The sequence below is a fragment of the Oratosquilla oratoria genome, chromosome 38 (assembly GCF_046742065.1).
Source record: "Oratosquilla oratoria isolate Oo_2021 chromosome 38, ASM4674206v1, whole genome shotgun sequence".
NCBI classification, from domain to species: Eukaryota; Metazoa; Arthropoda; class Malacostraca; order Stomatopoda; family Squillidae; genus Oratosquilla; species Oratosquilla oratoria.
This window is the reverse complement of record NC_134814.1, coordinates 15,538,335-15,562,877: the sequence shown is the minus strand read 5'-3', so window position 1 is coordinate 15,562,877 and position 24,543 is coordinate 15,538,335. Positions and strand designations below refer to the sequence as shown.

General features: G+C 39.3%; 1 protein-coding gene across 2 annotated transcripts; it reads left to right on the top strand.

Moving 5' to 3' along the window:
• The first annotated feature begins 449 nt into the window (after window positions 1-449).
• On the top strand, window positions 450-23,442 carry LOC143019978 (RRP15-like protein). Of its 2 annotated transcripts, none has more exons than XM_076176049.1 (5): window positions 450-555; window positions 13,361-13,881; window positions 17,422-17,510; window positions 18,857-19,046; window positions 23,244-23,442. In XM_076176049.1, the coding sequence occupies exons 2-5, from the start codon at window positions 13,369-13,371 to the stop codon at window positions 23,361-23,363; spliced, it is 912 nt and encodes a 303-aa protein (XP_076032164.1). In that variant the 5' UTR covers window positions 450-555; window positions 13,361-13,368; the 3' UTR covers window positions 23,364-23,442. The 2 variants fall into 2 exon arrangements, with proteins under 2 accessions (XP_076032164.1, XP_076032163.1); XM_076176048.1 differs by lacking the exon at window positions 450-555 and adding an exon at window positions 11,493-11,553.
• Window positions 23,443-24,543: the final 1,101 nt, after the last annotated feature.

Genomic DNA, 24,543 nt, shown 5'->3' with positions numbered 1-24,543 from the left:
AGTAAGCCTTCCCAATGCTATCATTTTTATTTCATTTACATTGGCATAACATTGTATTTGACGGGAATAATCAGTTTATTTGCATTATGTCATTACTTTGTCTGGTGTGTTGATATTATTATAATAACTTTTAGGAATTGTAAGGTAATGTGTAAAATTGCTGGTCATATAATAGATAGGCATGTATTTCACTGATACAGGAGTGATTGTTTATTTATAATACACAAGTACAGTATTTCCATTAACTCTAAAAATGCTGTAATTTTTTATGAGCTGTCGAGGCCATACGTTTTACTAATTGAAAGAGTAATTTTACTTAATTACAAATTGTAGAGTCCTATGAATTTTTCTTCCAATCATAGAGAATACCAGAATTTTTTTTAAACTATTGTGTATTTACATATCATCTATTTTTCTGTTTTTATTTGATATAAACGTCTCTAAACCAGGTGAGTCAAGTGCATTGCCGTTGTATTCAAACATGTTCGTTTGTTTACATCGACACAAACAAAACATGGAACACGAGGATCGGCAATGAGAACAATTGACTAGAAGGTACGTAAAAGCTTAATAATCCTTGTACAGTACCTGAAAACTTCATTTTCTTGTCATATATTGACTTAGTTTTGAGAGGAGATTCTATATAAGTAGTTAAGGGTGTAGTGTACAAGACTGAAATGGAAAGACGAGTGCAAGAGGGTTTTTTTTTTTAGGTGTAGGTCCAACTCTGCCCAAAAATTTGTAAAGATTTTGGTAAAGAAATACATATAAACTCCAAACCACTGGTCAAATTTGATTAAAATTTGGTTTACTTGGGCTTCATGGGTCAACAAAATATCTGAGCGTGTCAATAAGAACGTGGAACATCTCCATCATACCATATTTGCCTTTTCATGGCAACCATGAAGTTAGCTAGGTCAATATGAAAATGGAATTCCTGATATTTGAGCTGAAGTAGTTCTCATGGGATGGAAAAAGTCGCTATGAGTATAATGCAATTTGATTTATCCATCTAGCTGTCCTAGTTCTCGAGATATTGCATTTTGAATGGAATTAAATCGGGCCTATTTTGTCCGAGGAAATCGGGCCGAAACGTGCGGTCTGACTGATCGCCGATCAAACGTAAACAATGACGGTTTTTACTGACAGGCACAATTTTATATAAAAAATTAGCATATGGTTGCATTATTTGACCTATTTTCTATAAGATGTGTGATTTCCATGTAATTTGATCATATAATTACGTTTTTATCCTCTGCAAAATTACCCACCACAGCTACGAATACCGTAAAATTACATGAAAATCACACATTTTAAAGAAAATAATTTGAATAATTCAATTATATGCAAGGTATTACGCTAATAACCCAATAGTAACAAACTTAATAGTGTAGTTTGATCCATACCACCAGTGATCATAGATAGCGGGCAGGACGAATCGTAGCTGTGGTCCGTAATATTACGGAGGATGAAAACGTAACTTCTCTTCGATCAAATTACATGAAAATCACACATTTTAAAGGAAATGTTTAAAATAATTCAACTATAAGTCTATTACACTAATAACATAATAGTAAGAAACTTAATAGAGTGAAGTTTGGTCCATATCACCAGTGATAGATAAGATGGCGGGATGGATGTTGATGTTGTTATCCGATAATCCGACCCGATAGAAAAAAAAACTAATTTAAACAACCAATTTCTCAGCTCTACCGTAACATACTGACTTTATTTTGGTATTAGAATAATCCACGATACTAGTAGTTTTGGTTAATTATGGTCAGTTGCCCGCACAATAAATTTGTTAGCTCATTTTGTACGTTGAAACATATACCAATTTTTGATATACTGCTGAATGCAGGCCGCCATGTTTATCTAATGTTTTTATTGACCGACATGTAACTGATGATGTGAATGTTTGAAATTTATTACGATCGTAGTAAATACACTCACGCAACATTTTTATTAATTAAATTTCCCGCGGTATATAAATTTGGCCGTTTGAACGGCGTGCGCATAAAATGACGCGCTATTGTGCTCGTCATCGACGGTGGCGCCTCTGGTGTTGTTTGACCTACCTAGTTAAGTTGTCAATTTAGAGATGATCATCAGTAAATTCCAAACCCCTGGCCCAATTGACATGCAACTTGGTATGCGAAGGTTTTATGGGTCAACAAATCATCTGAGCATGTCAAAAACAATGCAGGACCCTCCTTTTATACTATTCTTACTAACACCTGTCATCTTGTAGATATGGATTATGGGCGCATCCGCTTGTGGCGCCACGATCGCACGTGTACTGTTTACAACGCAATCTTTTGCAGCCCGCTTAAACAAGTATGCCTCAGTTTGAATGCTTGCATCGTTCAGCGCATGCACAGAGTATTCAAATTACCTTGTTTTTGTGCAAGTGTATGCCCAATTCTTGAAATACAAAAAAAATTCACCGATTTAAACGGAAGTTTGGTTATCAACGTCAGCAAAATAGTTTTCTGAGTAAAAATATTAAGGTAAGACTTCAATAAACAATATTTTAACATAAATAAACATATTTTCAACCTATTTTCTCCTGGAAACAAGAAGCTTAAGATCGTTGGTTAATCGACCTTTGAGCTTCATGGCAATACATGTAGGCATATAGTCATGTGCGAAACCATGCGCGGCACCGCTGTCGCCATCTTTTGTGCCCCTTTGGATTTTGATTTTTGTTTGGCTTAGTTTGAATGCTTGGAGTGTTCAGCACATCCGCAGGGTATTAAAATTATCTTGTTGTTAAACAAGTGTATGCCCAGTTCTTCAAAACTTTACTAATTCTTACCGATTTCAGCGGAATTTTTTATATTAGCCTTGGCAAATTAGTTTTCCGAGTAAAAGTGTAAAGGCAAGAAACTAAATCATATAATATTTAATGTAAAAATGTTGTTTATTAGCCTCTATTCTACCGGGTATGAGCAACTTTGAAATCGTTGGTATATAATAGTGCAGTTGTGCAATCTAAGTTTCTTGAAGCTTGGATGCCTATTCGACATATCATTGCCATGGCAACGTGATAGGTGTCAGTAAGAACGGTGTAAGAGGAAAGTCCTGCATTGTTTTAGTCATGCTCAGGATATTTTTTGATCCATAAAACCTGTACATGCCAAGTTGCATGCCAGTTGGGCCAGTGGTTTGGATTTTATTGATTATTTCTAATTTGACAACAGTTGCCATGGCAACATGATAGATGTTAGTAAGAACAGTATAAAAGGAAGGTCCTGCATTGTTTTTGATATGCTCAAGTGATTTGTTGACCCATAAAACCTTCACATGTCAAGTTGCATGTCAGTTGTGCCAGAGGTTTGGATTTTATTATTTCTAAAGTGACAACAATTGCCATGGCAACATGATAGGTGTTAGTAAGAGCAGTATAAAAGGAAGGTCCTGCATTGTTTTTGACATGCTCAGGAGATTTGTTGACCCATAAAACCCTCACATGTCAAGTTGCATGTCAGTTGTGCCAGCGGTTTGGATTTTATTGATTATTTCTAAATTGACAACAGTTGCCATGGCAACATGATAGGTGTTAGTAAGAATGGTATAAGAAGAAGGTCCTGCAATGTTAATGACAGGCTCAGGTGATCCGTTGACCCATAAAACCTTCACATGCATAGTTGCATGTCAATTGGGCCAGAGGTTTGGATTTTATTATTTCTAAATTGACAGCAGTTGCTATGGCAACATGATAGGTGTTAGTAAGAATGGTATAAGAAGGTCCTGCAATGTTATTGACATACTCAGGTGATTTTTTAACCCATAAAACCTTCACATACCAAGTTGCATGTCAATTGGGCCAGCGGTTTGGATTTTATAGATTATTTCTAATTTGACAACAGTTGCCATGGCAACATGATAGGTGTTAGTAAGAATGGTATAAGAAGAAGGTCCTGCAATGTTAATGACATGCTCAGGTGATTTGTTGACCCATAAAACCTTCACATGACAAGTTGCATGTCAATTGGGCCAGCGGTTTGGATTTTATTGATTGTTTCTATATTGACAACAGTTGCCATGGCAACATGATAGGTGTTAGTAAGAATGGTATAAGAAAAAGGTCCTGCAATGTTAATGACATGCTCAGGTGATTTGTTAACCCATAAAACCTTCACATGACAAGTTGCATGTCAATTGGGCCAGTGGTTTGGATTTTATAGATTATTTCTAAATTGACAACAGTTGCTATGGCAACATGATAGGTGTTAGTAAGAATGGTATAAGAAGAAGGCCCTGCAAGGTGATTTGTTGACCCATAAAACCTTCACATGCCAAGTTGCATGTTAACTGGGCCAGCGGTTTGGATTTTATTGATTATTTCTTAATTGACAACAGTTGCCTCCTCTCCTGATATCACCTTTTGCTCCCCCTGCCTAACCCCAACAACATCATGGAGAGTGGTCGGAGCCCTTGGTTCTGACCACCTTCCAATCATCATCACCACCAAAACAAGATGCACCCCAGCTGGCCACAGACACACTTACACCAATTACAAGAGAGCTAACTGGGAAGCCTTTAATGAAGAGACAGAACAACATTTTGAAACACTTAACAGTACACCAATCACAAACATAAACAATGCTGTGCACGCTTTTAATACAATCATACAAAACGCAGACAAGAGATACATCCCTAGAGGCAACAGAAAATCACACAACCCCAACTTCACACCAGAAATCCAAGGCCTCATCAGACAGCGTGACACACTTAAACACGATACCCCCACACCTATCCCTCAAAACATAGCAGACCAAATACAAACACTAAACACTGTGATTGCCAATAAAATACATGAACAAAAAACACAAAATTGGCAAAACTTTATCAATACACTTGATCACAAAACAAACACCAGCAAATTGTACAAAACACTCAACAGCATTACACTATCCAACACTAACACTACACGCTCTCACGCAGCAATAATCACAACAACAGATAATCTACCCTCAAACAGACAACAAGCAAACGCACTCATACGTCATTTTGCACAGATGAGCCATCTTACATCTCACCCTGACGACCGACACACCATTCGACGTAAGAAAGACTTTCCCACATACTCAGACTATACAACCTTCATAGACAGACAGACACAACTCATAATGCATAGTCTCAAGCACACAACACCATGTGGCCCTCATCACAAAAGCAACATCCAACTAAAACACATTGGACCACAAGGTATACACGCACTCACAAACATTGCAAACTACAGCTATTCGCACAACACTATACCCGACATCTGGAAGCATGGTAAAATAATCACCATTCCAAAACCGAACAAAGACCCAACAATCCCAACATCGCACCGCCCAATCACACTTCTCTGCACCCCCTCTAAAGTCATTGAACGCCTAATACTTAAACTTGTCACACCATATATTCCCCTTGCTGACTCACAACACGGTTTTAGGCCACTACACTCCACAAACACTCTTCTGACAAACCTCACACAAAGAATTTTAGATGGCATCAATTCAGATAGGCCCCACCACAGAACACTTCTTATAACATTGGACATTAGTAAAGCTTTTGATGCTATCCCCCGCCACAACCTAACAAATAAAATATATAACACAGACATGCACAATAACACCAAAAGATGGCTGGCCAATTATCTGGCAGGCAGGAATGCTCATGTGTCATATAATGGCCAATCATCGCACATCAGAAACATTAAGAACGGAGTACCACAGGGCTCAGTTCTATCCCCCACATTATTTAATCTATACATGCATGACTTACCCACGCCAGACACCTCAGAAATACAAATCTCTTCCTACGTAGACGACATAACAATCACATGCACACATCGTAACACAGACAAAGCCGCAGAAATAATCCAGCCTTACCTTGACACACTCAACACATGGTTCATCACAAACAGACTCAAAATAGCTCCAACCAAATCTACAGCAACACTTCTCACCAACTGGACAAAAGAACACAAATACATACCTCATCTCTACATCAACAACACTCTAATACCACACACAAACACACCGAAAATTCTTGGTGTAACATACGATACATCCATGTCTTTCAAACAACACCTCACAAACATAAAAAACAAATGCACACCTAGACTTAACGCACTTAAGTCAATCACTGGAACAACATTTGGACAAAACAAAGAAACTAATATAACAATATACAAACAATGCATACGCTCAGTGATGAATTATGCGAGTCCTGCATGGGCTCCTAATCTCAGTGAGACACACCACAACACCCTTCAAATCATACAAAACAAAGCCCTAAAAACAATTACAGGCTGCACAAATACATCACCTACAGACCATTTACACCATGAAACAAAAGTCCTCAAAGTCAAGGACCACCTCGACATGAGAGGCACACAAACACTTGCCGCAGCCACCACAAACACATCACACCCACTACACTACATAGCAGAACACCCACACACACCAAGAAACATTAAAACTACACCCAAAGACCTTTATTACACACAGATACTCTCTTCTCTTCCTCCACAACCACCAAATACCAGCCTCTGGAAACATATTCATAATCATATCACTCACCGCTCCATTAACACACTGAAAGACAACACACTGCTGCATGCCAGACCCCCTGATATCCACCCTTCTGAATCCTCTCTCCCACGAAAGGACAGAGTCCACTTGGCCAGACTGCGATGCGGTCACCACCCAGCACTTCTAAGCTACCAGAAGAGGCTGGACGACCGTGTTGTGAACAGCTGCCCAGGATGTAACACTTCACCCCATACCATACAACACATAATGGAAGACTGCATTATACACAATCATGCACGCAAACAACACAACATACACTCTAGCTCCTCCTTGGGGATCGGTGCCATCTGCGTAGAGCTGATGGCCAGGGGTAGATGCTGCTGTTTGGCCCCCAACTCTTGGGGTTGGGGGGTGGTCCCACGACGTAGACGTTGCAGCTCCATGCCAGACCCCCTGATATCCACCCTTCTGAATCCTCTCTCCCACGTAAGGACAGAGTCCACTTGGCCAGACTGCGATGCGGTCACCACCCAGCACTTCTAAGCTACCAGAAGAGGCTGGACGACCGTGTTGTGAACAGCTGCCCAGGATGTAACACTTCACCCCATACCATACAACACATAATGGAAGACTGCATTATACACAATCATGCACGCAAACAACACAACATACACTCTATAAAGGATTTGTGGGAAAACCCAGTTTCGGCTGTGGCCTTCCTTGGGGAGACGGGACTGCTCGGACAGACAGTCTAGGGAACGACAACAACAACAACAACATACACTCTATAAAGGATTTGTGGGAAAACCCAGTTTCGGCTGTGGCATTCCTTGGGGAGACGGGACTGCTCGGACAGACAGTCTAGGGAACGACAACAACAACATGATAGGTGTTAGTAAGAATGGTATAAGACATACTCAGGTGATTTGTTAACCCATAAAACTTTCACTTGCCAAGTTGCATGTCAATTGGGCCAGTGGTTTGGATTTCATTGATGATAATCTGAAAATTGACAACTTCATGGTTGCCATGAAAAGGCAAATATGGTATGATGGAGATGTCTCACATTGTTTTTGACATGCTCATGTGATTTGTTGATCCATAAAACCTAAGTATTCTGAATTTTAATAAAATTGGACCAGTGGTTTAGAGTTCATGTGTATTTCTTTACTGAAATCTTTACAAATTACTACCCTTAATTCTAACATTTTGTTATGGTAAAGTCTAGCCAAAAATGCAGGCTAAAAAAATAATTCAAAAAATCGTATCTCCCTTATTTTTCAAGCTATTTAAAAAATTTAAAAAGCATTTTGTTTCTAATAAAGTTGTCTTTCATATGCAACAAACTGATGAATCCACAGGAAAGCTTCTTTGCCAGATGTGTGGTGCGATTGTTAATGTTATGCATCGACCACTGAGTGACCGCCTTTCCGGTGGTAAGTTCTGGTGTCCAAGTGATGCCCTAGTCAAGGAGGCGGCATCCTGCTCCTCTACCAATATCAGTGGGGAAAAGGCGTTCGCCATGTCTGACCGTGAGATGGTGAGGGCTCCCAGCACAAAACTTCCGTATATTGAAGCAAAGGTGATGTTTCGGAATAACTGCACGGCAGAGTGGCTGGAGAGGAAGGATGAAGGTTCCATGGGCAATGTCATCGACCGAGCGAAGAAGTCTGCCAGACAGCTGCGAAACGAGGAAAAAGATAACGCCATCCATTACCAGCAGCAGATCCGGAGGAAGATGTCTGAAGAGCAGCAGGACATTCAACTGAAGGAGGACCAGTCCAGGACAAAATACGAGAAGTGGCTCGAGATAGCATTCCGCGATGGAGGATTGGCCACGACCCCAGATGAGGTGGATGCAGTGGAACACATCAAATCGAAAACAGCTCGTTCCCAGTCCCTAAGAGTGCAGATCAACATTTACCAAAAAGTTCTGCACGTCAACATTGGGAATCCGGCGCTGACAAAGCTGACCGATTCTCAGCTGGTGGACATTCTTATGGGCATTGTTGGATCAGATGTCAGTGCAGACAATGAAATTTTGGAATTCCTTCGGGATCCAAAGCAGATCTTAGGAAAACAGTTCACGCATAAGTGGAACAATGACGGGAAGGACAGGTAGTACAGTGGTGTAGTTGAATCGGCAGTAGACTCAGAATGTGGAATGGAGTTCAAACTCAGTTATGAGGGTGGCACTAGTGTGGCGTACCAGACTCCAGATGAGATAATCGTCGATTTGATTCGTGGAGACCTGGGCTTCATTCTCTAGATGCATCATCTGGGTGTGAGTTGACTTATTTCTTCCCCAGTGTTATTAGAGTGAAGTAGTATGTTATCTATCATCTTTTGGGTGGGAGTTGATTTGTCCTCCCCAATTTTTGGTATAACTTATGTTTGCGTTGCCATGTGGGCGTGAGTTGACTTATTTCCTCCCCAGTAAAAATTAGAGTGAAGTAGTATGTAATCTGTCATCCTTTGGGTGAGAGTTGATTTGTCCTTCTAATGCAGTGTTTCCCAATGAAAATGATGATTACCCAAAAATTAAATTTCGCAGTTATCAATTACCCCGTTGAACATATACCCAGTAATATCGAGACGTCACTGCAGATAGGCGGGTACGTACAAATCCTGCAATGTAGTGATATATCCCGAGTGTAGAGTTGTAGACTGTAGAAGTGTAGAGTGTAGTGATATACTGTATGTGTAATTAGAGAGTAGCCTATGGTTGCATTATTTGAACTATTTTCTTTAATATGTGTAATTTTCATGTAATTTGATCAAAGAGAAGTTATGTTTTTATCCTCCGTAATATTACGGACCACAGCTACGATTCGTCCAGCCCACCATCTATGATCACTGGTGGTATGGATCAAACTACACTCTATTAAGTTTATTACTATTGTGTTATTAGTGTAATAGATTGTATATAGTTGAATTATTTCAACTATTTTCTTTAAAATGTGTGATTTTCATGTAATTTGACGGTATTCGTAGCTGTGGTGGGTAATTTTGCATAGGATATAACATAATTCTTTGATCAAATTACATGGAAATCACACGTCTTAAAGAAAATAGGTCAAATAAGGCCACCATATGCTAAATTTTTATATAGAATTGTGCATTTCAGTAAAAACCGTCATTGTTTACGTTTGATCGGCGATTAGTTAGACCGCACGTTTCGGCCCGATTTCCTGGGACAAAATAGGCCCGATTTAATTCCCTTCAAAATGCAATATCTCGAGAACTAGGACAGCTAGATGGATAATTCAAATTGCATTGTACTCATAGCAACTTTCTGCATCCCATGAGAACTACTTCAGCTCAAATATCAGGAATTCCATTTTCATGTTGACCTAGCTAGTTTAGAGATAATCATCCATAAAATCCAAAACCCTGGCCCAATTGACCTGCAACTTGGCATGTGAAGGTTTTATGGGTCAAATCACCTGAGCATGTGAAAAGCAGTGCAGGAGCTTCCTTTCGTACTATTCTTACTAACACCTATCATGTTGCCATGCCAACTATAATCCCCCACCACAGATTTTACCTATGCATCTCTCACCGTTGACCTTTTTTTGGGGGGAGATGGTGGGGGATTATGCAAAAATGCCAAACCTGTTAGAATGCAATGTCCAAGATTTGATGTTTAACAAATTTGCCAGATAGAGTTCTTAGCGTAGACTACACCTAGCTCCATGGTCAGAGCCTAGGAATATCATATGAGAGACAGACAGACATGATACACGATGTAGGGTCAACTCGGCCCATGATCCGACCAACTCGGCCCATAAATCGACCAAATTGGCCCCTTAATTACGCCTATTATACTAATATTCATTAAACATGTTAAATGTTCTATATGTATATAGGCCTAGGCATATTTATAATAGCACATTAGATTGACACATAAAAACATAAAATTAAACCTGCAATGGAATTTGTGTCTTTCTAGTCAGATGTCAGAATTCTGTTGTCAAAATTTGTTATCACAAGTTGAAGCAGGTAAAACTGGAACACTCCAACAACATGGATGGTGGCTGATCAGTGATCCATACCTAGTTCTAGTGCATTACATCAGCAATGGGACCGAGTACCAACCCACTCCTCACAGAAACAGTAATAACAGCACTGGGGAACATGCCCACTCCTGTCCTTCAGTACTTAAAGAAATAACAACTTGCAAGACAGACTCCTATTACAGTCTACCAGTCTTTCTCAGCAATGCCTTGTGACCTTATGCTAAACCAAGTGCTACATCCTCACAGCCTATGTCAGCTGCAGAATGTACAACAGAAGGAATCAGAGAAATTGCAGCTTTCCAGGGATCTGGATAACCTCACCTTGATTGCTTATCATTTGGATAACTACATCTTTGAGATTATGACAGCCAAAGATCACCTGCTTCTTTGGACTCTTAGAATTATGTAATGACATTGGTATGGTTATATCAAAATAATTAAGTTAGATTGATAAAAAAAAAATGATGTAAGAGGCTGACAGAAAAGTATCTGTGTTGATTTTTATGGAAATCCACGGGGGGAAAAATTATACCTTTTATTTTTGAGAATATATTGGTAATGAATAGAACCTGTGATCTGTTTATTTTTCTTTCTATTATTATTAATATTCAAAATCTGCTCAGTGGCATGCAGCTGATACCTTAGGGTCTATATGGGGCACCCCAATGGACCTTACAAGTATTCTGTGCCACTGGTAACTACAAGCTGTGTCAGGAATTTCAGATCTGTATTCAGAAACCTGAGGACCTCACATTCCCCACAGATCTAATTCTTCCACAAAACATCATGGATACCAACTTCTGTACTTCATGAGACAACATCATGGGATCTGACATGCCCCTGTCAAGGGAAACTGAAAATGCCAGTGCACCACCAGTTCTGAAAATTCCTGTTGTTGCTCCTCCAGGGTGTTCCAGTTTCAGAAAACCCTGGACAAATAGCAACATCTCAGGTGATCATGGCCCAGGAAGTCATTAGGACCAACAGGATTGTGCAGGTGCAGGGTATGCAGGCTTTTGTTGTTGAAGATCTAAAAGGAGAGAAGTACTGTGTTTCAATATTTCTTAAGGAGAAATGTAGCTGTGCTGCAGTCAGAACTTGCTACCACATCCTGGCTATAAAAAAAAAACAATTGGGATAACAATCAACCCCCCACAGAGAGGACAATAAGTCTCAGTCAGCTTGCAAAGAACAGCCAAAGAAAGGTAGACAAACATTCAAGGAGGAAATGACCCAGGAAATATTATTACTCATCTGATGTCAAGACCCCTGATTCTGAAGAAAAATGTCAAAAGATTACTATCTCTAAAAAGGATGCAGGAACATCTTTTTGACATGGTGGAGTTAGATAACAAAGATATCTCAACAAATAAGCATATTACTATATATGCATACTTGCCTATAATAAAAGAAAATTCAGTACCATGAAATAGGAAAAGAGTAAAAATTTAAATCTTTTAGTAACAGTAATGATAATTATAATAATAGCAAAAAAGAGTAACAGAGATTAAAAAATTAGTTTAAAAACTCCTAAAAACTAGAACATTTAGTGGTTCACCTCACAGATTTATCACACTGCCACCTGGTGAATGCATTCATTACTAGCAATTCTTTAAGTGAAGGAATGTTTCTGGTTTGTTTACATGTAAAATGGCTGCATTCAGAGCAGATCCTGTATAAACCATACCAAATCATTCCTTTAGGTGAAATAAACATCTCGGGTTTATATTTCCCAATTCTTTCTCCAATTTAGTCTTCTTTCTGTAAATAAAGATCACAAACAATTGGCTTACCAGTATAGTGGTGGCCATCTTTTCACATTTGGGTCCTAGACTTCCATCGGAGGGAAGACAACATAGCAACTTAGAAACTGAATAGAACTTATCTGATGTTTTCTTGAAAATGATACTATTTATTTTGAGTTATTCAACGTACCCATAGACTTGGCCCCTAGAAATGTTTCCAATATGTCTCTGAGATGAGGTGAGTGGGGATAGGAAAGGAAACGGCAGATAGGGCTAATGAAAGATTATTGGGATGGTTTGGGCACGTGGAAAGTATAAGTGAAGAAAGATAAGTACAAAGAATGTGGAGAACAGAGGTGGATGGAGTGAACTTGAGGGGATGACCAAAATTGAAATGCATAGATGGGGTGAAAAGGGATTTGAGCAACAGGACTGTTGAGTAGGGAAGGGAGAAGGGAGGGGATAGACTGGAGAATGGTTGTGTATGGATATTTTGATGAAGCTTATAGAGATTTCTTCCCATTTTCTCTATTTTCCACATGAGGGAACTAGGAGAGAGGATCACTATTTATATGTAGTGACCCTGCTGTGGATGTGTTATGTCTTGCTATATTGCTTCTGACCTTGGCAGTGGGCAGGAGACAAGGATGACCCTTCATCCACAAAGAGCTAAGATGAGCCAGAAACATGGGTGGTAAATGGAACTTGGTGTGTGCCTTGGCTGGCTACCTCCCTTATAATTGGGAAAGACCCTTGTTTATAGATAGATTAAATATTATCCTTCACTTTTCTTTTTTCTTTTTGGCTACCTCCCTTGAAAGGGGGAAGAAGCCTTGGTATATGTATATGTGTGTATGTACTTTTATTTTGTAAAAATGTATGAGACAGTGTTAAAGTGTTTATTGAAGGTTGTAGGTTTTCAGTAAGAAAAACTAGAGGTAATACATACTGAGAATTAAATTAGCATGCATGCTTTATGTTAACCTGTTTCCTATTGATAATATAAATTCATATGTTAGATGAATATTTTTATTTAGATCTTTTGATGCATGGGTTATTGTTACAGAATACAAAATGGCTGTCGGAGTACCAACCAAAGCAAGAGTGGTGGAAGAATGTGAATCAGATCAGTCAGATCTGGAGTCTGAACCTGGAGATGACCTAGAAGAACTTCCGACTTTAGCTCTGAATAGATCCAGTGGAAAAGAAGATAATGGTGAAATACAGGACAATGAAGAAAATGGGAAAACAAAAAAGGCCAAAAGAAAAAAGAAACAAAAAAAGGTCGAAGTGGAGGATGAGTCAGGAAGTGAAGCAGATATCGAAAGTGAAGATGAAGATGTAATGGACAGTGATGATGAAAATGATGAAAGTCAGGCAGGTTTAGCTAATGTTATGGCCAGGATTTTAGCCACAAAGAAGTCCGATATTTTGTGTAAAGCTAAAAAAGGCAAACCTGTAGAAAAAAGAGAAAGTGATGATCAAGATGATTTTGAAGTAGAGGAAAATGGAGTTGTAAAGAAAATTAAAAAAGATAAAGCAAAACCAGTTGTCTCTACACAGAGTGCTTGGGAAAGACTAAAAGAAGTAAGTAGCTATGAATTTTAAGATTTGCTATTGTTGTATTATATATATTATATATATGTGTGTGTATTTACCTAGTTGTATTTTACAGGAAGGGGAGCTATGCTTGTGGTGTCCCATCTTCATATCTCATTTTATCTAGACTGTTTTTAAATTCATGTATCGTTTTTGCACACACCACATTTTCATCTAACTTGTTCCAAACATCTATTACCCTGTGGGGAAAGCTGTTCTTTTTCAGGTCTCTTCTATAACTGTCTTGATCTTTTTTCCCTGTCCTATTGTATCTCTACTATCCCATTTCATTATATCCTCTCTATCAATAGTTTCTATGCCTTTCATGATTCTATAAAGAGTTATCAAGTCTCCTCTCTTTGCTCTAATGTCTGTAGCTCAAGTTTTGCTAGTCTCTCTTCATATGTACCACAATTTGTGGTACACAGTCTTCCACTTCTAAAGCCAAATTGTTTAGGGTTTAATATTTTATTCTCTTCCAAGTGTTCGATCCATTTGTTTCTGATAACCTTTTCGCATATTTTTGCTACTGTGCTTGTAAGGGATACTAGTCTGAAGTTTGTAGGATCTTTCTTATTTCCTCCTTTATATATTGGTACTATGTTTGCATCTTTCCAATCTTGCGGTACCTTTCCTTCTTTGAATGAGAAGTCTATTATCTTGTATAATTTGTCCATCAGTTTGTCTATACACTCTTTCAGTATCCAATTTGCAATTCCATCCAGTCCATGCGATTTCTTAACATCTATGCTTTTATTTGGTTCTCTTATTTTGCTCTTTAGGTCACTTTAATTCTTTAATCGTTTACTCGTTACTCTTACACAAAGTAATAAATTCCCTAAGAACAGCTCAGTAGTCCAATTTTAAATTTATGATTTCTTCCAATAATTTGTTTACTTCACGATTTTTTAATGCATTGCTATATCTATCTTCTCTATCTATATCTAAGCCTTTACCTATTTCTCCTGGATTTCTTTGAAAACCTGCAAAAAAAAAAAAAAATCCCACTTTGATTTATTCTTGGTGTGTCAATTAAGCATGTCCTCTTGGGAATTATTCCTATTGGTGACTCAACCTTACTTATATCCAGGCCTCTCTTCGTTGGTTCATTCAATTTTTTTTTTTGTCTTTTTCCTTCTCCATTGTGCCAAATATATATTTCAAGAACTGGATTTAACATTATCAGTCACACGAGAAACATAGCCTACACATCCTGTACAATAACAACAAGTCGTTTCTGTCGTGTATGTATATATATTCATATGTATATGTGTGTTGTGTGCATATATTTATTTATATATATATATATATAATATAGTATATATATATATATACACACATACATCTAGGTCTCTTAATCCAACACTTGCCAACTGCCTTTTGTGTGGATAGTTGGGTCTACGACATAAACCTACCTCAGGAATTGGCCCATAAAACCCCAGTTCCTGAAGTGGGGTTATGTCTGTGGCCCAAACATCTGGACAAGTAGCAGTTGATGAGTGTTGGATTAAGAAACCTAAGGGTATATGATATACACTGGTGTGTATATATATATATATATATATATATTGGTATATAGAAGGCAGATCTCCCCATCTCTATTTTCCACATGAGAAGTCAGAGTGGGGGAATGCCAATTAAGTGAAGCAGCCTTACTGTGGATGTGCTATATCTTGCTTACTTCTGACCCAGGGCAGTGGGCAAGAGACAGGGATGACCCTTCATCCACGAGGAGCTAAGATGAGAGGGAGGAAAGGGTGGTGGGTGGGAGTGGAATGGGTGCCTTTTGACTTGGCTACCTCCCTTATAAGGGGGGAAAAGCTTTTGGTATATACATACATATAACTCCTGGATGATGGGTCATCCTTGCATCTCGCCCACTGCCCTGGGTCAGAAGCACTGTTGCAAGACACAGCACATCCACAGCAAGGCCACTTCATTAAATTGGTGACCCCCCTCTACTCCATCCCCTCATGCAGAAAAGGAGAAGACAGGGAGAAATCCCTTTGGGCTGCATCAGTTTATTTCTCATACATACTCCCTCATCCCCCATCCCCCACCCACTCCCCTCAAACATCAAAATCATCCATACACAACCATTCTCCATTCACCCCTATCTTCTGCACTTTCCTGTCCTTCCTCAACAGACATTCCCCTCTTTCCCAATGCCCCTTTTAACCCATCCATCCATCTCATCCTTGGTCGCCCCCTCATGTTCACTCCTTCCACCTCTGCCTTCCACACCTCTTTTACTAATCTTTCTTCACTCATTCTTTCCATGTGTCCAAACTATCCCATACTCTTTCATCAACCCTATCTCCCAATTCTCTTTCCACCCCCATTCTCCTCCACACCTTCTTGTTTTTCACTCTATCCACCCTAGTAATCCCTATCATACTTCATAGGCACATCTCAAACACATTCAAACTCCTCTCTTCCTAATGTTCCATGTTTCTGCCCCATACAGTGCTGTTGGTACAATCACTCCTTCATACAATCTCTTCTTAGTATCCATTCCCAAATGTCTACTTCTCATTACACTTTTTAATCACCCCAAGGCATTTACTTGCCTCTCAATCTACATTCTACCTCCACTACTCCCTTGCCAAATTCACACCCAAGTATTTAAAACAATCCACTTCCTCCAGTCTCTCTCCCTTAATACTCACTTCCAGTCTGTGGCCACTTTTTCCCCTTGTACACCTCATCACCATACTTTTACCCACATTTATCTTCAACTTCCTTCTTTCGCACACCTTCCCAAGTACTGTCACTAACTTCCTCAATAACTTCTCTGATCCTGCTACAACTGCAGTGTCGTCAGCAAAAAACAACTGGCTTATTTCCCACTTTTCTCCATTTTCTTTAACCATCTCCAATCCCCGACCCACAACTCCTGCATTTACCTCTTGCACCACCCCATCCATGTATACATCGAACAGCCAAGGCAGCATAGCACATCCCTGACGAAATCCCACCTTTACCTCAGACCACACACTCTTTCCATTTCTAATCCTAACACAAGCTCTATTACTCGCTTTAAACTCTTGACTGCTCTTAAAAGCTTTCTTCCTATCCCATATATCTGCAATATCTCCCAGAGTGCTTTCCTGTCTATCCTATCATAAGACTTTTACAAATCCATAAAAGCCCCAAAAAACATCCTTACCTTTTCCTAATGCTTTCCAACATATAACTGTGAATATTGGGAGAATATAAGTTTATATCCTACTACATTATAGTTTAAAATAGATCTGCCATCTTTGTTATAATCCTGTACTGCTTACTAGATAAGATTTATAATTTTCAATATCTTAAATCTTTTACCATCCCCTGTCATTGTAGAATAAAAGAATATAGTCATATAGTTGTGGATTTTCATACTTTATAAAGCTTTCTTGTCATCAATTCAATCTCTAGTTGCAATTATGTTGTTTATATATTAATTTGTTTATCTGTGATTATTTTATATATTCAGATCTATTTTATTAATTTGTCTTTTATTTATTATAAATGTATTTATTTCAGAGAAAGCTATGGGAAGAAATGTCACATGTGAAACCAGATATCAAGCTCGACAAAGAAAAAGAAAAGCGTCTTAAGGTTCTAGCAACAAAGTAAGTCCTAAATACTAATACTTCATATATGTTATAGTTTTTATTGATAAGCTTTTCAGTGTAATTGAAGTTAAAACAGGAATGGAAAGGATACAACCCCATTTCACATCTGTCATATAAATTTGAAAACATGAGAAATGTCTGTAGATCTGGGTAGAGGATGTGCAAAAGACGAGTGAATAAAGTGATATTGTAGATGGATGAAGGGTTGACATGGACAAAGGGATGTTCTTTTCATTTGTTCCATAAATTACTTTTGGGTAGATGAGGAGGTGGTTGCAAGTCACCTAAGAACCATGGGTCTCCTACAATGGAGATTAGAGGCAGAGAATTGATTGATTCTCCTCTCTCCCATCAATCACTTTCTCGACCTCTCCCACTGCCACAGTCTAACCCTCCCAAATCTCCTCCACCTTTAACCTCTTCAATATGAGTCAAATTCTCAAGCACAACATTGGATGCCTAATGTACAATGCATCATACTACTCGTGTTATGAAATATGAAGTCACTGCTGTATTACTCATTTTCTTTAACACTGAATAATAATAAACATTATCAAACCAGTTCACAAAATTGGGAGTCACTAAGCTACATCTACAAAATAAATATGATCAAGATGCCAACACTGGCATCCTTGTATTACTTGCACCTCTTGAGAGATACAAAGACGGGTCACCATGAGCATAGCTCTCTTCCCGTATAATACAGCTAGGTAAATACATTGGCGTCATTGTATCGAAGAAGTTAACAAATTCCTAAAATACTATGCCTATTTTTCCACCTTAACTTTCAATAACATCTGTCCATCTGCACTCTTTATCTTTTCCTATCTCTCTGATTCCCCCCACTACTCTTTTCACTTCCTTTTAAAACTTTTTTTTTTTTTTCTCAAAAATATTCAGTCATACACCTACATCACTTACTCTTTTCTTTGATTCCTTTACTTGACATTTTATACCTACTCTTTTATACCTCCTGTCTACTTCCCTAGTTCCACTTTACAACATATTTTTATATGGTCACTTCTTTTTTCCAAATATAAGAAAAAAATATAGCATGATTCTGGACCATACGGGTATCAATAAAGTCACAAATAAACCAATATAGGGAAATGCAGATATAAAAAATTGAAGAAATTTCATGCTCTTACATATTTTATTGATTGAATTTATTTTCTAAATCCAGGAGGTGTCAAGATAGAAGGGAGGGTGGAGGGGAGTGGAATATATGGGAAATGAAAAAGGTGGGAGTGATTTCTATGCCTTTTTCTTTTTGGCTACCCCTGTGTAAGGGGGAAAAAGCCTTTGGTATATGTATGTATGATGAATTTATTTTCTTCAAACAGAGGTGTGGTACAACTTTTGAGTGCCATTGAGAAGCATAACAAAACCTTGAAGAGGAAGTTGGCAGAGGCACAAGGAGTCACTCAAAAAGAGAAGGTTCTGGAAAGGACCGGGAAAGACGCCTTCCTTGACATCTTGAAAGGTGAAGGAGACAAAGTGAATAGAAATGCACCTAAAATGGAGGTCAAAGATGTAAGTTTAATTTTTGTTTGTAATATAGCATGGGGGGACAGAGATGGGGTCGCCGAATTTATGAAGCGGCTTTGCTGTGGATGTGCTGCGTCTTGCGATGCTGCTTCTGACCCAGTGCAGTGGATGGGATGCAGGGATGACCCGTCATCCAGGAGGTGCCACGATAAGAGGGAGGGAGGGGAGTGGAATATATAGGAAATGGAATGGGTGGGAGTGGTTTCTATGCCTTTTTCTTTTTGGCTACCCCCTGTGTAGGGGGAAAAAGTCTGTGGTATATGTATATGTATGATATAGCCCAGGTTAGAACTATATGTGAATTTGTATCCAAGTGTGATAATTAGAGAGTAAGAAACAGGATCCCATTAGTGTTGCTCCCTTCCTGTAAACTACAATTGGGTAAATACATGCACATAGAAAATTTGGAGAAGAAGTTTGGAATATAAGGGAGCCAGAGAAGAGAAATATAAAGGTGTTTGAGAAGTATGGTTGGGGTTATGAGGATGGATAGAGTGATGGCATTTGGAATACTAAGTGATAGGAGTAAGTTAAAGTACATACATACATATACCACAGGCTTTTTCCCCTTTACAAGGGAGGTAGCCAAAAAACAAAGGCATAAAATCCAGTCCCACTCATTCCATCCCCACTAATTCCACTCCCATCCACCCCCCTCCCTCCCTCCCTCTTTATCTTGGCACCTCCTGGATGACGGGTCATCCCTGCATCTTGTCCACTGCCCTGGGTCAGAAGCAGTGTCACAAGACACAGCACTTCCACATCAAGGCCGATTCATTAAATCAGTGAAAAAAAAAACTCTCTATCCCCTCATGCAGAAAAGGAGAAGACAGAGAGCAATCCCTTAGGGCCGCATCAATATATTTCTCATACATATTCCCTCACCCACTCCCCCTCACAGCATCATCCATACACAATTATTCTCCATTCACCCCTGTCTTCTGTCTTCTCCCTTCCTTCTTCAACAGACATTCCCCTCTTTCTTAATGCCTCTTTTACCCCATCCATCCATCTCATCCTAGGTTTCCCCCTCATGTTCACTCCTTCTACCTCTGCCTTCCACACCTCTTTAACTAATCTTCACTCATTCTTTCCATGTGCCCAAACTGTCCCAATACTCTTTCATTAACCCTATCTCCCAACTCCTTGTTTTCTCACTCTATCCAGCCTAGTAACCCCTATCATACTTCTCAGGCACCTCATCTCAAACATATTCAAACTCCTCTCTTCCTCTCTTATGTTCCATATTCCTGCCCCATACAGTGCTGTCAGCACAATCACTATTTCATACATCCTCCTCTTAGCATCCATTCCCAAATGCCTGTTTCTCATTTCACTTTTTAATCCCCCCAAGGCATTTACTTGCTTCTCTCAATCTACATTCTATCTCCACCTCCACTCCTCCCTATCCCACCACATTTGCACCCAAGTATATTCCATGCAACCACCATCTGTCCTAAACTCAGACTGTTCCTCACCAATTGTTCCCTCTGTTCTTCTCCTCATCCTCTAAATCAAGACACTCCCATAAGCCTTCCCAACTACACATAAGAAACTGATCCCATATGCACCTACAAAAACCTACATCTCCCTTCCCAGTTTCACCTTCATCCACATTAACCTTGAAGAAGCCTCCTTCCACTCCACCACACTTACCTATCTCTTCACTTACTAGTATAGCCACCCCTTCTTTCCCTCATCCTGTCTTCACTCCTGACACCCTCCCAACTACACTCCCAAACTCAAACTCGCCCTTCCCTTTCAACTTAGTTTCACTCAATGCCAACACATCCATCTTTCTTCTCACAAACATACTGCCTATCTCTTCCCTTTTACTCTCATCTGTACCACATCCACGCACATTAAAAGACCCAAACCTTAGAGTTCTGGTTGGAAAACTCCTCCCAGACCCTCTTATGCCTTTGCATTTTTTAGGAATGTCCCCTGTTGGGCCACAGGGAGAAGGATGCCTAGTCCTGTCCCCAATCCATTTTTGTCACCTTTTACAAAAGTGGAAATACTTGTTGGCAGTATTCTCTTCCCCCCACCACAGGGTTTGGTGAAATGGGAGAAATCCCTTCGGGCTGCGTCAAAATTTTGCTCACACATACTACCTCACCCCCCATCCCCTCGCCCATTCCACTTCATGCATCACAACATCATCCATATACAACCATTCTCCATTCACCCGTCTTCTGTCCTCTCCCGTCCTTTCCCAACGGACATTCCCCTCTTCCCCAAAGCCCCCGTCACCCCATAGTTACCTATATATATATATATTTGACACAGCTCGAAGGGATTTCTCCCTGTCTTCTCCTTTTGTGCATGGGGGGGTCGCCGATTTAATGAAGCGGCCTTGCTGTGGATGTGCTGTGTCTTGCGACACTGCTTTTGACCCAGGGCAGTGGACAGGGTGCAGGGATGACCCGTCATCCAGGAGGTGCTAAGATAAGAGGGAGGGTGGAGGGGTGTGGAGTGTATTCAGAGATGAAATGGGTGGGAATGATTTTTATGCCTTTTCCTTTTTGGCTACCTCCCTTGTAAGGGGGAAAAAGCCTTGGTATAAGTATGTATGTATGTGTGTGTATATATATATATATATATATATATATATATGTATATATGTATATATATATATATAATTTTGGGACTTTGGCAACGTCAATATAGACCTTAGTCACAAAGCTTTCATCATAAACAGAAACTAATCTCCACTCAAAAACAAATGCTAATCACTTTATCTTATACCATCCCCATGTTATGTTACCGTCATTAAATCCTTCTTATGCAGAAGACCCTGCCATGATTTCAAATATCCATCTAAAATAACTCATCCTAAATGCAATAAAGGCCTGGTTGTGCAGCAATATTCCAACAATCTGGAAAAGATCACATGTAACACCCATGTTAAAACCAAACAAAACCAGAAAACCCAACATCTCACAGACCAATCTCATTATTATCCAAATCCAGGCTGATGGAAAGATTGATTGCAGAAAGAAATAACTTATCTACCAACCTCCCCAAAACAACATGGTTTCATGGAAGTCCAGTCCACCAGCACTCTTCTCACAATTATCACACAAGTGCTGGATGGATTTAACAAGAAAGCACCTACAGAAAGAACAATATTGGTGACAATAGACATAAACAAGACATTTGATAAAGTTCCAAGATCCCAAAAGATCATAGAGACTAACATGCACAATAACAAGAAATAGCTAACAAACTTCTTAGCTGGCATACAGTGCAGAGTAATTCAGAACCAAATTTCTGGGACAAAAAGATGTCATATGATGGAGTCTTCCAAAGAGCCATAATTTCACCAGCATTATCTAATTTCTTCAAGAAACCCCACTCCAGACTCAGAACATAAAACACTGAAGCACTCACCTGTGCTGATGACCTGATGATAATGACCCAACATCACAACTACAAAATAACTGATAAGAACACCCATACTTTGACACACAAGAACAATACATACATACATACATACATATACCAAGGCTTTTTTCCCCTTACAAGGGAGGTAGCCAAAAAGGAAAAGGCATAAAATTATTCCCACCCATTCCATCCCTGAATACACTCCACACCCCTCCACCCTCCCTCTTATCTTAGCACCTCCTGGATGACGGGTCATCCCTGCACCTTGTCCACTGCCCTGGGTCAGAAGCAGTGTCGCAAGACACAGCACAATGGCTCGGATAAAAAGAATGGAGGCCCTCAGAAATCATTAGTAACATTGCTCACTCCAGGCAAGCATGAGAAGAAAAAATAATAATAATGAAATTGAATGGGCAAACTTATCCCATGGGGAAAAAAGATCCCGGGCCTTATTTTTGATACTCACGAACTTCAACCCACACATCAAAGAACTAACAGTGAAAATGAACAAGAATTTAAACATTAAGATCAATATCATTTAACCTTTACTCCTAATATCAAATAGGTTGATTTATTTTATTAGTTGATCATTTGGCGTGATTGTGATTTACAGCCCTAAAGTATGTGGCAACAGCTCCTGGATTGCCCCACAGGTCGCTCAAATAAGAAATGTTGTACTGCTGTCAGTACTATTACTGTTGAGGTGTGTAAGTTAAGGTAGTTTTTGTCTTCATCTCTTTTTATTACTGGAACAAATGAACTGAGACTTTGTCCTTTTGGTTTATTTTTTACCAGGAAGTGAAGGAGGAAGAAGACAACATAGCGAAGAAACCAAAGTGGAGTGTTCTTGCAGACAACTTTTATAAAGAACCAACTCTAGAAGGCTGGGACAAGCAAGAGTCAGACGATGACTGACAGTTTACTGTGTAATTAATGTTATTTCAAAAGAAGAGCCATAACAGATGATGATAGAGAATATATTGAAGATTTTCTTTTCTTTTTATTATTATCCCTAATAAGGTGTCAGTCCTGTTATTTCATTGATTTTCTTATGCCCTTCCATTAATCTCTGAAAGGAAATGGAGCGTTGTCTTATGTTGGGTTAGTAGAGATTGTCAGGCCCTCCCATTGATCTTCTGAGGAAACATCAATCAGTAAGATAAACACAAACAATACAGAATAGAGCACTAAGAGTAATTACAAAATGTACCAAAACAACCCTAATTGGGGGTCTCCTGCAATAGAGACCAGGGGCAACTAACTGACTATTCCCGCGTCACCAGCTTGCAGAAGTGTGTGTGTGCGTTTGTTTGTTTGTTTTGCTGGTATGGGAAATAGTCCAAGTTGATAGAGAAAGAACTTGGGCTTGGTTCAGAGACGAAGTGACAGTCACCTCCAGGTGGGAGTGAGGGTGTTATAAATTTTAAAGATTGGCAGCAGGGAGACAGTTTTCTGAAAGAGAGAGGCAACTGCCAACAAGTATGTAAGGAGGAGCACCATGTGAAGACAGCCTTGATTGAAGTCTTTATCACTGGAGCCTCATCAAGCACTTGATTAAGCTCTAACATGTGAAATGTACCAATAAAGACTTCATCCTTACATACTGCTTTTCTTAACAGACCATTTTCTCCAATGTCTATTTTGCAGGATCATGTCTAGTAGGCACTTAGATCATTGATGCCAAGAGACAGGGATTATATGAAATAGTAATGAGGAGGGTGGAGGGGAGTGGAATATATGGGAAATGAAATGGGTGCGGTGAGTGATCTCTATGCCTTTTTCTTTTTGGCTACCCCATGTGTAAGGGGGGAAAGCCTTTGGTATATGTATGTAATGAATGAGTAAGACCTACCAGAGAAGGATACATTACTTTGATCCTTGTTGTAGGGCAGAAAACCATGTAATCAATTCATTGCCCCAAGTAACCATCAAAAACAACTGGATTGATCCATAAATCACTCAAGGAAGAAACACAGTTGTTAAACCCGTTGCATTGAGAAATGGCCTTTAGGGCGGAGCACTGAAAGTCCCCCTGTGGTGCCACATATAATTAGTTCATAATTCTATTTTATTTTATAATTCTCTTTTATGATTT